Below are 17,538 nucleotides of genomic sequence, written 5' to 3' on the forward strand. Positions count from 1 at the left end.
AATGGCCATATAGCTTATAGTTCTTAATTGGATAATTATCTGACCACACACAGGTGAACCAGAGAGGGGGATAGCCAGACCATTGGGAAGGAACTTGGAGTCTCTCTCTTCAAGGTGTACTGCATTCTTTGCTTACGGGAGGGAAGAATTATCTTTGAAAAAATTTATTCTAGCATTTCTTGTAAATAAGTGCTCCTAAAATTCTAACTCACCCTTACATTAAATTGTTCACAATAGCCATACTTTCCTCTTGTCTTTTATATCAGAGTCACAGCTTAAAAGTGAAATTTCAGGTAATTGTATTCCCTATTCAAAGATGGGGAAAATGAAAACGTGCACAGAAATCGTGTGATCCACTTAGAGGACCTGGGCCTCCCAAAAGAACATTCATGATTAAATATTATTACATGTGCCTCTATATAGTCACTATTCAGGTTCAGAAAATAGGTGCTTAGTTTTCTGTACTGATAGGTGTCTCACAGTCTCCAGATTGCCCATGGCTTTTGTCCTTTCTACTGTTGTACATCTGAGTGAATTTGGACTGCACAGCTGTTTGCAAGATATTTTGACTTAGTGTAAATTCTTTTGTGTCAATAATAAGGAATGGGGGAATAGATATGCCTTTTTCATAAACCTTTAAAGCATTTTGGTGTTGCCATAAACAGTTAATGTAGGGAAACTAAAAAGATAAGCATAAAAGGGCCAATTATATCACACAGGATGTAACTACTAGTAATATTTTTGTTTCCAAGTCTCCCAAGATGTTTCATTTGCAGTCATTTATAACCTAACTATGCTTAATACTGGGCATACACAATCTGGATAATGATATCCAAAACAGACATTCTGTAACTTCTTCTCTTAAAATAAAACAAAAATATTTCCATATTTGTTATATAATCTACATAATCATTTTAAAGCTTGAAGTATTCTACTGTATGCATATTTATTCATAATTTAATGTGTCTTAATGGACATTTCTTAATTTCTTTTTTGCTCAGATTTTTCCACAGTGACTAGATAATGTTTGAGTGGGTATCTTTATATAGCTTTCTGATTATTTCTTTAGGCATTTTGTGAAGGATGTACATATTCTCTACATTTTTTGGAACATACTATTATGTTTTAAAACTTGGATGAATTTGTTTTTATTAGCACTATAACAACACTGTGTGTTATGGAAAGATGAATTTTAAAATTTGCTTCTTTTGCTTTTTAAGCTAAACAGTTTGGTGAGAAGACACATAGGAAAGGAGCATCGTTCCAGTTGATTTCATCTCTGCATAAAGTAATTTACATTTTAATCAATCATTATTATTTTTTGTGTGTATGATGTGTGAGCATGCATTACAGAACATACATGTGGAAGTCAGAGAACAGCTTTGTGAATTAAGTTCTTTTCTGCCTTTATGTGGGCCTTGGGAATAAATTCAGGTAACCAGGCCTTCAGGGTAAGTATGCTTACACACAGAGCCATTTCATCAGCCTTACATAAAACCAGTAAGGTGGATAAAGCCATCTTGTCATTGTGAAGGGCTTTAGAAGTCACTAGTGGTGCTCTGACTAGGTTACTGTTTGTCAGCCTTGTTCTAGTCCTCTGGCTGGTGTGACTATTGGCTCATAATGGCTCCCAGTGGGTAGAATTGCCTTCGGGCAATAGGAAGCTGAGGTACCTCATGTCTACCTCTCCAGACTTTGGTTCTTCTCTTCTTCAAGAGAAGACCACTGTGGTGTGACTGGGTGTGTGGAGTCAAGCCCGAGGCTGAATCAGCACGGTTGCTTTTCCTTCTGTTCTCCAACCTGCTTCCTTCACTCTTAAAATGAATTCTGAGATAATGATTCTGTACAATCTGACCTAAAATATAGGCTTTCAAAATAGAAAATGGAAGAAATCATAAGCAACCTTGTTGCTTGGCTTCAAAGGCCACTCAATTAAAATGTAGAGCAGGTGGAAATGATTTACAATGAAACTATGGCTGTTGGGTAAGTATTGACTTGCCATAGGAAAGAAAATAATGTGTTTGATAAGCATGTAATAATGTTGAATTCATTGTCTCCCCGTTGGTGCTCATGTTGGATATCAGATTCAGCTGACAGATTTAGACTTTCTGAGGTTCTTTTGTAGCTTGCAAAGTGATTTTGTGTTTATTATGGCTTTTATTTAGGAAAACATAAATAAATTGATGACAGATTTGCAATCAACCACACCTCATTTTGTGAGATGTATAAATCCAAATATGAACAAAATTCCAGGTAAGAACTAGACATATTTACAATTTGTAGTAGGGAATATATTTTATTTCAACTTTGTTGAATGTACTTTAAAGAATTATTTACCATTTCTTCTATATATATGGGTAGATTTTCGCATGGAAAAATGAAAGGAAATCAAATTTGAGATCTCTGGAGCCTCCTCTGGGATGCTTTGAATTCAGTTACAGGTGGCCATACAAAAAGACTTCCCAGAGTAGCCTCCATAGGAAATTGGTATTTGAATTTTAGGTTAAAACATGCGTGCTGCACTTTTATTCCATTCATTAGAAAGAAAATATTCTTAAAGGGATTGAATAATCACTCGGGATGATATTTTAGCACAAGAATAGTATTTGGTTTTCATAGCCTGAATTGACCATGAAGATCATTTCAGAAAATGTTAAACATTTCTCTAGTAATCTCTCCAAAATTAGCATCTTCCCTCAATATGCCCATTTCCTTAGTTATTTACTTCTGGATGGTAGATACTTTCACAATGAATTAATGGGGACAAGATGGTGATGATAGGACCTGGTGATTTTCCCATCTGCAATTCTCAAAACTGCTCAGCCAAATGTAATTCTCTGAATCACATTCCTTAGATCACAATTCAAAGCTTTCCAGACAACTCTCTGGAATATTAGTATTCTTAGAGCTTTAGTTTGAGGTGCTTAGATTCATATGACAAACACTATATCTTCAGACCATCAACCACTCTTGGAATTCATACCCTAATAGTGTTGAATATGATCTGTGTAGGTCTGTACTATTTTTGTACTTTTATGAATCTACTGTAATTAAGAATCCAATCTTGACAGACTGTGACCTAATTAGGGAGACTGTGATGCCAAGTAATGTTGTTATTGGAATTTTTACAATGGAGACATTTCAACATTATATGTTTATTTGTGTTTGTATGTATACACATATATAGCTTCATTTTTTCTTGTAAGTTTTATGTGTTTTTGTGTGCATGTGTGTATAAGTGTATGTATGTCGTGGTATTAGGACTAGAATAACACAAGACTTCACACAAGCTAGGCAAAGATGCTATCTATATTTGCTACATTCTCAGACTTTAGCTGGGCTTCTGAACACATCTAAGTGTCCTGATTCAGTCTTGCAAAGAATGCAATCAATTGCCTCTGAATTTTGGAACAATTCTGCTACTATTAGAAGACGTCTATGGAATCAATCAAATTTCAGCAAGTTTTCAACAAAAGCTTTATGCTTTAAAACAATCCTTCATATTTAATAAAGAGGATGAGTAAGTTTCATCTTAAATATCAGAAGCTTCTAATATCCCTTGTTATAAAAGATCTGATCCTGTCCATAGAAGGACTGGAATACAGACACAGGGTCTAGTTTCTATCTGTGATCTGAGACATAGTTAGAGACGTATCAGGCCTTTGTGAAAGGGGTGATCCTTGGCTTTGTCCAGAGTACCTGATGAAGGTCAGAAACACTGGGTCCTTGGTTGGCCTTTCAAAGGCTTCCGCCAGAGATTCCAGCTGGCAGCTGTAGAGGGCTGCTTTTATTGAACAAAGTGGTGATAGAAAGAATGCTTGTACTATAGAATAAATGTAGACTTTGGCAACAGAATAGGGGGAAAAGATATCCTGAATGTGGGCAAATCCATTCTAGGCATACAAGCAACAGAATTTTGTGGTTGGTCCACCTTTCCCTCTCTTTGCACTGTTCCTCCCCAAACCTTGTAGTGTCCCTTGCCTCCTATTGGAAATGGCAGCCCACCTTGTGCTCTGCTCACTTTCTCTAGCTGCTTCTAGTTAGCCTGTATATGATGGTAGCCATTTGCACATAGCAAAATATGTGATCTTTTTCATTTTCCAGGAGAATATGCCTATAGAGTTTTTATCTATCAGCTTGTTCTACATTAAAAAGTATTCTAGGTAAATCGTATCTGTAGAATCCCTCCTAGTAAAACAAGTACTGGAATCATCAGACTGGGAGTTAGTGAACTCCTGTGAACACCCATGTGCGTCACACTGAATCCAAACTTTCTTTTAAACCCAAGATGCAGCAATTAAGATAATATCTGGTGTGATAGACATTCGAGAATGTAGTCAGTGTGTCCCTCTCTTTCAGGTGTTTTGGACCCTTTTCTGGTTCTCCAACAGCTGCAATGTAATGGTGTCTTGGAAGGGATTAGAGCATGCTGTGAAGGCTTTCCAAGTCGGATGCTATATGATGACTTTAAGCAAAGGTAGACATAGATTCGAGGTTCCAAAAGTCTGCAACACTCTGTTCTGTTTCCTCTGTGTTGAGTGTTGTACTGTTTGAATTCTTGGTGTACTCCACTCTATAAATTGACATGTTTTTGTGGTATTGAGACACGATGTTGACAGACTTCCATATTATTTGTTCTTAAATTCAATATCTATATAGCTGCAGAACCCTTAAATCTCTGTTAGTGGATATTAGACCCATATATAGAAGAAACAAATATGGAAAGAAGATGGACAGGCTAAAGTGCATCTCTGAAGTCTCTGTGCTTTGTGGTAGCTGCCACATAAAAAGCTGTTGCACTTTTTAGCAGCCATGAAAAGAAGGATGCAGCAGTGTATAGGTTGTAGGATACAGGAGAGGAATCTTGGATTTGCATGTCCTTTTGAAAGTTTATCAAGACAATTTGAGCAAAATGTGATAGAGCAAGAAGAACACCTGTCTAGGAACTGAAAGGCACACGTCTACAATTCACCACCAGGGTGAAAAGCTTTGGCAAAAGTCAATTCAACCTTTCAGCTTCCTTGTCCACATAATAGAGATACTTACACTTATCCCCTTTTCTTTTCTTTTTCAGTCCCTATTTTCCCAGTAAAATTAAGTTAATAACTATAACACTGTAGAGAATATAAACTGACCCAATGGATGGATAGCTGGTAGCATCTTCACTATTGCTGCCAGGAGTTGTGTTAGAGTTGACAGATTGGAAGGAGAGCTAGGTGTCTGCCCTAGCTTATCCCCACTTGTTTCAGATTTCTCTTTGAGTAATATGATCCTCTGGTCCCATTTCAAAATAGGTATTGCATTCTAAACCCAAGGACCTTTTCAAAGTGTGACTTTGTGAGCAGCAGAAAAGTGACTGAAGAAGTACTTGGTTTCTTGGAGATAGACCATTCCCAGTACCAGTGTGGAGTCACCAAGGTAACCCAGAAACATCAAAGAATGCATTTGGGAGGGAAGAAGAGGGAAAGGTGTACATTTTAAAATACTGGTAAATGCTTATTATTAAATAGCTCTTTCAGCCCTTTTGACAAGAAATAATACAAATAGAGACAAATTCATAGTGGAAACTTCAATTCTGCTTGAGAAAGAAATCCATTGTTACTTATACAAGTCTAGATTTTATTTACATTATTCAGTTCAATATTGAGGGTTAAATTTAGGGCCTTGTACATTCTACACAAGCACTCCCTTGCCGAACTGCACTCTATCTTGCATATAAATTTTTATAACTAATTGTCTAGTCAAATTTGTGCCACTCTATAAAACACTGAATTGACCTTTCTGTGATAGACAACAGAGTAAGAGAATGTGAACCAGGTTCCCAGAGATGACTACTTGTGCACAAGAAGTGTTTTATGTACTGTGCTGAATTGGAAAATAATTATCGCTTGAATCATTGAGTAATTTAAAAATTTAATTATAAGCCAAAACCTACTTTCTTAAATATGATTATTTAAATTCTACTTTATCCAAAAACCCACATATTTTTGGAAATATCTGGTTACCTGGTTTGCTCTTACCTGGTAGTCAATACCATGCTGTCCTTAATGACATCCACAGAAGACCAAATTTTTGAAAGAGAGTGTGAGGATACAGGATAAAGATCTGTCTGTCTGCCTGCTTCCTGTCTATCCATACTTCCTGAGCTTGCCTCATCTTTCTTCTGCCTTAGCCTTTTGAGTTTATAGTATTATAGCAACCCCACAGTACAGTTTTATGAATGTTCCTTTATTCTTATATTTTGAATACCTAGAAATCCAGTGTTTATCATTTGTGTTTTTTCTTATATCTCATTATTTTCACCATATGCCACTCATCAGGGCTCAAGCTCACGTGAGCTAGTGAGAATCCCAAGTCACATTTATTAAGGAGGCTTTCACTCATGGATGGGAGGATGAAACTGAGTGGGACTCGCCAACAAGACTGGGCATATTTTGAACAGATTATTCAAGGTGCCTTTAAGAAGAGCCACATGTGTTTCTCTATGAAATTTGTGTCTTAGGTACCTAATCACTTCACTTTGGTTCTTACTGATTAGTCTTGGAAATGCCAAGTCTCTCATATGTAGAGCAAAAGCAACTTCTAGAGAATGGTTCAGGGGTTGGGGATTTAGCTTAGTGGTAGAGCGCTTGCCTAGCAAGCACAAGGCCCTGGGTTCGATCCTCAGCTCCAAAGAGAGAGAGAGAGAGAGAGAGAGAGAGAGAGAGAGAGAGAGAGAGAGAGAGATGGAATGGTTCAGTAAACTAAGATGATGCAAGAACCACACGGGCTATTTAGACATCACTGCTAGTATCTTACCATTCCTCTTCCACCTATTCCAAGGGTCCCTTTATGCTTTCCCTTCATCTGTGATTATTTCATGTTGTAAATTCATATCTGAGAATATGGAGCTAGGAAGTGCAGATAAGAGAGAACATGCAGCTTTTGTCTTTCTGGGTCTGGGTTATCTCACTCAATAAAATCTTTACTAGGCCCAACCATTTACCTACAAATGTCATGACTTCATTTTTTCTTTATAGCAGAATAGCATTCCATTGTGTATAGGTACCACCATACTTTCACTATTTCCTCATCTGTTGAAGGAAGTTAGGGCTCCATTTCCTGGCAATGGCAATATCAATGGACATGTTAACATGGAAGGGATAATTTAATGGGGTTCCACTTCCACCCAAAGAACCACAGGCAATTAATGACTGCCAGGAGGAGAATTACCCTCTCTTAGAGATGAGCCCCCTTATTGGTTGTCCAATGTAGAGTGAGGTCTGCTTTGAAACAATATATACACAAACAGGAAAAATGGACTTAGTACATTATATTTATATATATTTCTTTGTGTGTGTACACATTTGTGCTCACATTTGAATTAGCGCACACACACATAGAGAGAGAGAGAGAGAGAGAGAGAGAGAGAGAGAGAAGAGAAGAGAAGAGAGGGAGAAAGAAGGGGGAGAATAACAAAAGAAAAATATGTTATCAACTTGGAGGGGAAACATGGGAAGGATTCAACGGAGGATATCTGAAAGGGAGGAGAGAAGTGGTTTAATTTTCTTTCTATTAAAAACATTGAAAATAAAAATAAAACCATTTCCAGCTAGCAAAAATCATTTTATATTTAAAAATTATTTGGAAAAGCAAACAAATACTCAACACAACTGTTTATGACCCACCATACCCAGAAATAAATGTTTCTTGTCTTGTCCTTTACAGAGGTAGTTGTAAATCCTGCCAAGTCCTTTGGAGTGCTGTGTACCTGAGCTCATTTTAAAACCTGGATCATGTTCTTTAAACGTTATTATTAATCAATCAAGTACAGAGTAAATGATCAGACTGCCAATATGTCCAATATAAAATGTCCTTTATAAATTTTACAATAAGAAATTTAGATTCCCTAGGATGTAAATTTCATGAAATGAATAAAACATATACAAAGACATAGGATTGATAAAGTTGTCCATAGACTGCTTCTATTGTTTTTGGCATCATTCAAAGGACTGCTGAATTCATCTAATGAGTGAAAATGTACCTGGCTTACTTCCTTTAGGTGTTTTTAAAACCTAGCATTCTGGACCAATTGGAAGAAAGGAGAGATGAGAAAATATCTAAAGTCTTCACCTTGTTCCAAGCCAGAGCCCGGGGAAAGCTGATGCGTATCACATTCCAGAAGATTCTAGAAGAAAGGTATTAACTCTCTATGGCACTCTCCCATAGACAGAGCAATTCTTACCTCAACCAATGTGACTTTGGTCATTGCCCTGCAATAAATAGACTGTGATACAAAGACTAGTCTGCTTAGTCAGAGTCTTGAAAATGTTTTAATATCTGTATACAAAAAAGGCAGCATGAAAGACCTTGCTGTCTTCCCCAGTGAAGTATCATAATCCAGATATTATTTATTTCTTCTCATCTTCCCTTTGGGAGGGGTAGTTTATAGTTTAGAATTACAGAAATTGGAAGATGATGTGTTTCACAGTTTTGGCAGTAGCACACCTGAAAAGATGGGCACACACCTAAGTAAGACTTGAACAATGATAATATCGACAGACTTGTTGACATGGAAAGGGAAAATCTCCTGAGTCTCACCCTAGATAAAGAACTGCAGACAACAAATGAGGAGAGAGAGAGAGAGAGAGAGAGAGAGAGAGAGAGAGAGAGAGAGAGAATGAATTAGCCTTTCCCAGGGATAGGCCCCCTAATTGGGTATGCAGTACAAAGTGGTCAGCTCTGAAATCATATGTACACAAATGGACTCACCAGGCTTCACTTATATATTTGTGCATATATACGTAAAAACGACGAAAAAGGAACACCCAACTTGAGAGAGAGCGAGGGCGGATATGAGAGGAGTTGGAGGGAGGAAAGTAAAGGTGAGAAGTGATGTAATTATATTTTAATTAAAAACATGTTTAAAAAAGATTGGCACACATATCCCAAAGCTAGCTCTGAAGAGGGATAGTCGTAGTGTGTGTGCGTGTGTGCGTGTGTGTGTGTGTGTGTGTGTGTGTGTGTGTGTGTGTGTGTGTGCTACTATTCCTTCTACTGGCTCAGCAACTGTGGTTTTTGATGACATAATTGTAACTCTCTTATTTCATTTCAGGTAAGTTCAATGGAAACATTTATAACTGTATTTGAACAATTTTTTTTTTTTTTAACTTTTAGTAAAACCAGAGAAAGCAAGCTAATAAAATCTTTAAACAAACAGATCAGGAATGAAAAACTTTGTTTTGGTAATAATTTTTCCTTAGCATAGTTTAACTTCTAGTGGGAAGCCCACATTTGGTATAAGTTTCTTGATTGACATAAATTCTATTTGTCCAAAGATGATCAAGACTATGAAAATTATTAATGAGACAACTCCTGCGGATCTTTTGTGACTCTCTCATAGCAATCAGTATAGTGTGGGAACTTAGGTAGCAAGTAACATGTCTTCTGTGTTTTGTTTCTTTGTTTTTTTGCTGTTGTTGTTTGAGAGAGGGTGCTCTGTAGCCCAGGCTAGCCTAGACTTAATTACCATGGCTTTTCGTGCTTACTTCATGTGAATAATATTCTTTATGAAGTTTTCCATCAATGCTTAGAAGTCTTCTTAAAAGTATATCAGTGTTGACGTTGCGTGTAGGGCTAGACCACTGAGTTAAATTGCTGTACAGTAGCCCATTTGCTTAAATATCCCACCATGTATTCTGTTCCCCTATAAATTATATTTGTGCTATTTAAAATATCGTGTGCCATTTCAATATGTTTTAGTTTTCTAGTGACATTTTAATAACATTTTCCCCATTCTTAAATGGAAGGGTTTCTTGAAGGTGATGTAACTTAAAAAGTTCCTGATAAATTAGTGACACAGCACGGACGCAGATGGCTGTTCTCACAATTTTAACTTGGCAGGATTTTTGTTTTCTGACTTACTACTGTTCAGCAGTGGTCCATGAGATTCCTCTTGCTCAATACTTTCATGAGTATGTGGTACTTTAGACTTGGATGTATTTCTGACATTGGCAAAAACTATCATTTCCATTTAAAGGATGATCTTTTCTGTAGCTTAACATTTTGATGTATTGTTTAAAGAGTATTCCCATTTCTACCATTTTCTTTTGAAAAGCTTTCTTTTTTAAAAAAAATCATGAACTCATTAAATTTTCTATCTGTATCTGTTAATATATTGTCTTCATAAATTAACTTGTAAATGTGTTAAATTTTGATAGATCTTAAAACACGTAAACTACTTTGATTGGCACTGATGCATTTTGTAATCATGTTACAATGAGATTTTTAAAAATCAATTGACTGGCCTATAATTTTTTTTAGTTTCTAGTCTGCTATCTAGTTTTAGACAAATATTATTCTAACCTTGTAAAAGAATTAGAGAATGTTTTCTATTTCAATATATGAAAATTTTATTATAATTATCTAGTCATTGACTCTCTTGTGCATTTGCCTATAAATAATCCAAATTTGGTATTTTCTGATGATTTCATAATTTTTAATGTGTCCAGACATATTACATTTTTCTTGAGTCATGTTATGAATTATTTACTAAATAAAAATTATGCAATATTACATTGTTTATATTATGTATTACTCAATTATAAATGTTAAGTATTTACTATGTGTACAGTTTTACTCACAGAAAATAATCCTTATTAATTCCTAGGCCATTATTTATAGTATTGTTTATCTTGTCTTCTCTCCTTTTCTCTATGTAAAATGTATATTTATTTATTTAATATATCAACTGGATAACTTTTATTCCATTTTCTTCTCCCCCTCAACTTCACTAATTTGTTATCTCATTTTTGTTCTTCCAATTTGTTTTTTGCTTATTCTTTCCTTTTCCCCAGTGTTTGTGAAGTTTAATTGACGAAATTATATGTTTATGGTACACAGTCTGATGTTTTCATATATATGCACTTTGTGTAATGATTGCTGCAATCAGGCTAATTACTGTATCACCTTATATAGATATATTTTGGGTGTGTTGAGAGCATTTAAGATCAACTATATTTAACCAGGCATGGTGTTGCATTCCTGTAATCCAGCACTTAGGAAATGGAGGCACGAGGATCAGGAGTTCAAAACTGTCTGGATTACAGACAGTTGCAGACTTGAGAAAAATAAGCATGCACTTCTCTTTGGCTTAGTGTGTGGCTGAAACTAATCAGTTTTAAGTTTTGTTTTACTGAAAAATTTCTCTATTTCCAAGACTTCTTTTTAGTGACTTCTTTCTCTCTATGGAAATTGTCATTCAGATCATGAATTACTTTGTTAATTTTACTAAATTCTCCTGTATCTCACTGACTTTCCCTAGAATAATTATTTTTAACTCCTCTTTAGGAATTGAATAGAGTCCCTTCATATTGCATTTCTGGTTATGTCACAGATTTTCTGTATGTGTGACATGTGTCAAAATATTTGAGCTAATTAACTTATAGAAAGGAAAGATTTATTTTAGCACACAGTTCCGGATGCTTCAGTCCATAATAAGCTTTGTTGTCTCAGATCATGAAGCTAGGTCATAAATCATAAGTAGCTCATTGTAAAAGGTGATGCTCACAGATGGGAAGAGAAAGGGAGATGCAGGAGTCATGGCATCCCTATTTAGTAGTGTATTCCGACAACCTAACTTTGTTGATTATGTGTTTAGACACAAATACAGTTCTTCTAGCCTATCACATTTTTTGCTTTAGAAATGTTCATAGCTGTCTGGTATAACCTTTATTTTTCTTTGGGGTCATTTGTGATGGTTTTATTTTATTTATAATTACATTGCCATTCTTTTTTAATTTTTTAAATAGTATATCTTAATGTCTTTCTCCTTTTCACTCCTACTTTAGGGATGCCCTTGTTTTGATCCAAGAGAACATAAGAGCTTTTATGGCTGTGAAGAGCTGGCCCTGGATGGGGCTCTTCTTCAAGACCAAGCCTCTTGCTAAGTCTGTGGGAGTTGGAGAGGAGGTAGCTGGACTGAAGGGAGAGTGTGCACAGCTACAGAAGGCTTTGGCGAATTCAGAATCCCAGAGGGAGGAACTGAAAACAAAGCAAGTCTCCCTTGTCCGAGAAAAGAATGATCTACTTCTAAAGCTGCAGACGGTGAGTGCTCCCACCACCTCTTCTTTATGGCTTGCTTTAAATTTGACTAACTAGTTCCAGAACCACTGCTGACTCAAGAAAAATATGCATGCACTAGCTTTCTAAATACTGTACATTTTTATTAAACCAAGACTGTGGAAACACATAAAAAGAAACCTTGCATTAGAATGCCAGATGTCTTAGAAAAAGCCATACACCCGAGCTGGGGAGATGCTCAGTAGATAAAGCACGTGCCTCAGCAACTGTGAGGATAGGAGTTTACATATCCACCACCTAGGAAAAAGCCTGGCAAGTGGAGTAACCCCAGCATTCAGAGCATTGAGATGGGAAATCCCTGGCACACACTGGCTAGATAGTTTGGCTGATCAATAATCTCTGAGTTCAACTGAGAGACCCTGCCTTCATTGATAAAGTAGACACCCATCCAGGAAGACACGTGATATCAACTTCTGACCTCCACACACATGTACATATGCATGCATGCGTACACAGAGTGCCTACTACATACACATATACATGAAAGAAAAGAAGAAGGAAGAGGCAGAGAAGAAAAAAACAAAGACAAATTACCATCGGGTATTCAGTGTATAAAATCATCATAAGCTATTATGGGGCCAGGAACATATAGATCTATGTTTTGAGACAGAGTCTTCTTGTGTGGCCCAGGTTGGCCTGGAACTTGCTGTGTAACACAAGCTGGCCTTGAACTTGTGCCAGTCCCATGACAAACTCCTGAGTCCAGGGATTACAGATATAAGCCACCACACATGACTGAAGCTCTGGATCGTATCTGACAGTAACCCATTAGCAAGCCAGCAGATGGGATTTTAGTAGGCCTCCACCACTGGCTCTGTTTCTCTTTTAGACTGGAATCTCCTGTAACCCAGGGTGGCCTTGAACTCCTGACCTTCCTGCTTCCTCCTCCCAAGTGCTGAGATTTAAGGTGTGTACCACCACTGCCTGGCCTCTAGTTGCTAGCTCTGCCCTCTGATCTTCAGGCAAACTTTATTTGTTAGACCACAAAACAAAATATCACCACAAAACAGGTAAAAGAGTACAAGGACTTTTGTTAATCCGCTACTTCCTCACATTACAGCAGAATTACATGAACAGTGGTTCTGTGGGAGAGAATAGGCTCTCTCCAACATGTTAAACTGCCACGAAGTTGCCAAAGTGACTCTTCTCCAATTCCACTGGCATATTTTATGAAGTGGCCAGTAAAGACTGACCTCCTTCTTCGGTGTTGGGTCCAGGTCCTGTTCACATGCGAAGTGGGCTCTTGAAAACAGCTGTTCTGCATGTCAGCCTGAGGTTGGAAGACCAGATGTTCTCAATATTTCTCAAAAATAGGAAGTTTCTTTTTGACGTTTCCTACGTGTCCTGATCATTTTTTCTAAGTTGACCTCCTATTTTGATTCTTCAGCCAAGTTTTGGGTTACTATTTTATCTTTCCGCATGTGTGCCCTTCGAACCCCATTCATTTAGCTGGAGTAGGTTAGACAGGAGCTAGACAGAACCCATGCACCTAGAGTTTTATCCTTATGTGCTTGTATCTTCTTCACTGACACAACTTGAGTATTTTAACAGGATAGGTAATAAATTCCCCAAACTGTCATTTCAGTGAGGACGGAGAGTGAGGTCTGAAGATGACAGATGAAGATGATAGAGGTTTACTTTCACTACAGTGAAATACCTGAGATAATTAACTTATGAACAGAAATGGTTTCCTTTAGCTCACAGTTTTAGAGGTTGGTAATTTCCATAACATTTACACAGCTGTTGTACAATTTGGGCATACCTTTCCAGACCAGTCATTATTGTAGCTTTTAGTGGTCACTGGGCAAGACTGTTGATGACGTTTTTCCCCTAGTAGCATCCATAGAAACTTCCTGCAGCCTCTTCATCTACACTTCACTTGACATATACCATGGGAACAATAGGAAACAGTGTTGTCTGAAGACAGTACATCTGAGAGAGGAAAAAATAAGCAGGGCTTTTGTTTTATGTGTATAACTTGAGGAATTTGCTGCTGGCAGAATCATTGAAGCAAAAATTTTAGTTGGAATTAATAGTGAAGTAATGGCTTATAAATTTGTGAGTTCTAAATTCAGCCTGCACATAAAAATGTACTGCTCAGCTCAGTTTATAGAAATCTATACTAAACAAAATACATCAGGGCATTTATAACAATGTTATAAATATTATATTATACAAGGGAACTCCATTAGATAATATTCTAAGAAGCTGACAGTCTATGTATCACATCAGTTCTTCTAGATGCTTTGATTTATATATGGCACACTTTTTCACTTTTCGAAGTGTGTTCATTCTCTTAGGCCACTGGGTTTCTATTAAGTGCCTTAGAAGAGGTCACTTAATCTATTAAATGGGCTTAAAATATAGAAGGCTCTTCCAAACACAAGCAACATCTTTACTTTCCAACAATAGGGTTAGGAGCCTGCAAATGCTATTTCAGCTACCTATGAAAGGTAGATAAAACTTCTGGGCAGACGGCAGGTAATCATCTCCTTACTATGTGTTAAGCAGGCTCATTGCCCAGCTGATGAATTACTTCCAATTGTTGGCAACAATCTTCTCCTTGTTCTCATGGCAGGAACAAGAGACCCTGGCAAATGCTAAGGAGCAGTGTGAGTTGCTGATTAAATCCAAGATGCAGCTGGAGGACAGAGTCAAGGAGCTGTCTGGGAGGATGGAGGAAGAAGAGGAGATAAATTCTGAGCTGACTGCCAGGGGACGGAAACTGGAAGATGAATGTTCTGAGTTGAAGAGGGAAATCTACGACCTGGAAACAATCTTGGCGAAGTCAGAGAAGGAAAAGTGTGCAGCAGAGCACAAGGTACTTATTCTGTGGTGTTGGGAAAACTGGATTCTTGGGTGAATAACAGAAGTGATCTACTCTGTTAATTAACACAGTGGCCTGCAAATTTAGTGATAGAAGCCAAAATCAGCAAAAAGTGAAGGGTCTAATGAACTGTGTTTTTCCTCCATGGATTTCTAGTTTGAAAGTATGGGACCCCTTTAATGTAACAAATAAACTATTATTGCACCTAAAATATAGTAGAGCAAAATGGTTTCATTGGGCCTCCAAGCATCCCTTTGGGAACGAGAATGAACATGATGCCCTTTGCTAAAAGGTAATTTGGGATATGTCTAAAGCCCCAGCTTTAGCAGTGATTCTGAGTCTGACCTTGAAGCCATCTCCTTAATTCCAGGTAAAGACCTGGGCTTTTTGCTTTAGCTATGGGCTTTAATTTGTGCTTCTGTATGGGGATTGGCTAGTGAGAAGTCTGAATGAAGCCTTTGACAAGCAGCTAATCAGCAAGAGGAAACTGTACTTGGCAGATGATTCAATAGGTTCTGTGTTGCTTCCCAGTAGGACAGATGGCCAACCCCACCTTCACGTGTGCTGTCTTCTGGAACCCTTCTTGAACTGCTGCACTTTGGGGACACTGAGGCATCATGTGATAGCACATGTTCCCCAGATCCTCAAGAGAAGTTAAAATTACCACCAAAGATATTGTTATTATACAGTAATGAGCTCTGAAAACAGTTTGCACATTGGGGTTTAGTGACCATGGTAGATTAAGGACCCCCTTTATGTGGGAAAAATTTGAATTTAGAGATTTGTCAATGGCTCTTAATGACATTAGATACCTCGCGAGTATTTTGGACTATGACAGGGAAATGTTCTTGGTATTATACCCAAACTTTTTAGTGATGGCTCTAATGGCGTCATCCCACAGGTCAGGATCCTGACTGAGGAAGGGCACTCTCTCAATGAGGAAGTCAGCAAACTTCGCAGAGCAGTGAAGGCTGCACAGGAGGCCCAGCAGCAGACCCAGGAGCATCTGCACGTAGAGGAGGAGAAACTCAGCAACTTGAACAAAGCAAGCCTAAAGCTGGGTCAGCAAGTTGATGCGGTGAGCAGCAGCGGGCTGACTGATTGGCAGTCTGACTTCATTGACAGTCTATCTCTAAGTTTTACTTAGTTAATTTACCCTAACAGTTCCATGAAAACTTAGTAGCGTAGCAAACTCAATTTAATATTCACCAGTAGAAGTCTTTTGTTCTTAACATTCATAAAGACCATGACAGTATGAGTGTAAGAAAAATGTAAGAATACTTACATGTAGCTTTTGCACAACTCTGGAAAATGGGAGATAACATTGAGGTGAATATTAGAAAGTGACGTCTTTGACTGATTGGTTCTTCCTTACGTTTTTTTGTGTTCATCTACTTTTTTCTCCTGTTATTTTCCTCTCTGTGTTACTTAGTTCCCTTTTCTATTGTTATGGTTTGCCAACCTCAATGTAAGACATTACAGGTGTTTGTGTGTGCACATGAACAAACACATGCACAATCTTTCGTGACCTTATCCATCTCGGTTGCTCTAGCAAACTTGCATGGATTTTAGGCTCATCAAGAACAGAGATTAACTTCCCACAGTTCTGGAGACTAGAAACTCCTCAATCAAAACAGGCAGACACAGCGTCTGGTGAAGACACACTGTTGTTCAGAAGTGACATCTTAGCCGGTCAGTGGTGGCATACACCTTTAATCCCAGCACTCGGGAGGCAGAGCCAGGTGGAACTCTGTGAGTTCGAGGCCAGCCTGGGCTACCAAGTGAGTTCCAGGAAAGGCACAAAGCTACACAGAGAAATCCTGTCTTGAAAAACAAAACAAACAAACAAACAAACAAAAGAAGTGACATCTTATTGCTTTGTCCTTACACGGTGGCAGCTAAGAGGACCTATGCTTGGATTTTTTCTGACAGAGCTCTGTCCTCTTGACCTATGTACCTCAAAGGGATCTACCTCCTAATGCTATTGCTTTGGAATTTCATCATATTCTAGGGGACATGTGCCTCTAATTTATAACATCTGTAGTTCATCTACTTCTAGTTTTTATACACACCTTTGAGAAATATCCCTCTAAACAACTTGAATTTCATATATTTTACTAGTTATGGGAGATTGTTAAAAAGTGAGGCTACCAATAAACAGAGGGTAATATTTTAATTGTTTCCTAGCTTCCTATTAAACCAACTTCTCTATCACTGTTATCAACATGAACTCAGAGACAGTTGGAATGTTCCGAGTAGTTTTGTACAATATCAGAATATAACAAGTGTTATGGACTAGATGAAGGTGGGGAGTTTAAAAGGCAGTGGGCAGGGGCAAAACATCATGCCAGGTAGGCTGCGGATATTCATGGATGATTACACAGACTGATTACATACTGTAGTTCTACAAAGCAGAACTGTGTTTTGAAGAAACACCCATGAGTAAATGGGACTTTTCTACCCAGGAAATGAGCTTCCAGATGAAGAAGTGAGCTACTTTTTCCAGGAAGTAATGAAATGGACAACTGGCCACTCACTATTGGTTGCCACTCTAAGACAGATCTTACCATTTATAGTCTGTAAAACTTTCA

The 17,538-nt window shown here is 37.7% G+C and overlaps 1 protein-coding gene across 1 annotated transcript in view; it reads left to right on the top strand.

The window, feature by feature from the left end:
• Myh15 (myosin heavy chain 15) overlaps positions 1 to 17,538 on the top strand; it is a 131,000-nt gene that overhangs the window by 56,960 nt on the left and 56,502 nt on the right. The window contains exons 17-24 of the mRNA XM_036203430.1: positions 1,221 to 1,288; positions 2,166 to 2,253; positions 4,360 to 4,477; positions 5,295 to 5,418; positions 8,042 to 8,178; positions 11,829 to 12,084; positions 14,699 to 14,941; positions 15,849 to 16,025. Of these exons, the coding sequence (XP_036059323.1) occupies positions 1,221 to 1,288; positions 2,166 to 2,253; positions 4,360 to 4,477; positions 5,295 to 5,418; positions 8,042 to 8,178; positions 11,829 to 12,084; positions 14,699 to 14,941; positions 15,849 to 16,025 (1,211 nt within the window). The remainder of the gene's footprint in view (positions 1 to 1,220; positions 1,289 to 2,165; positions 2,254 to 4,359; positions 4,478 to 5,294; positions 5,419 to 8,041; positions 8,179 to 11,828; positions 12,085 to 14,698; positions 14,942 to 15,848; positions 16,026 to 17,538) is intronic.

The sequence above is a fragment of the Onychomys torridus genome, chromosome 12, assembly GCF_903995425.1.
Source record: "Onychomys torridus chromosome 12, mOncTor1.1, whole genome shotgun sequence".
In the NCBI taxonomy this organism is placed as follows: Eukaryota; Metazoa; Chordata; class Mammalia; order Rodentia; family Cricetidae; genus Onychomys; species Onychomys torridus.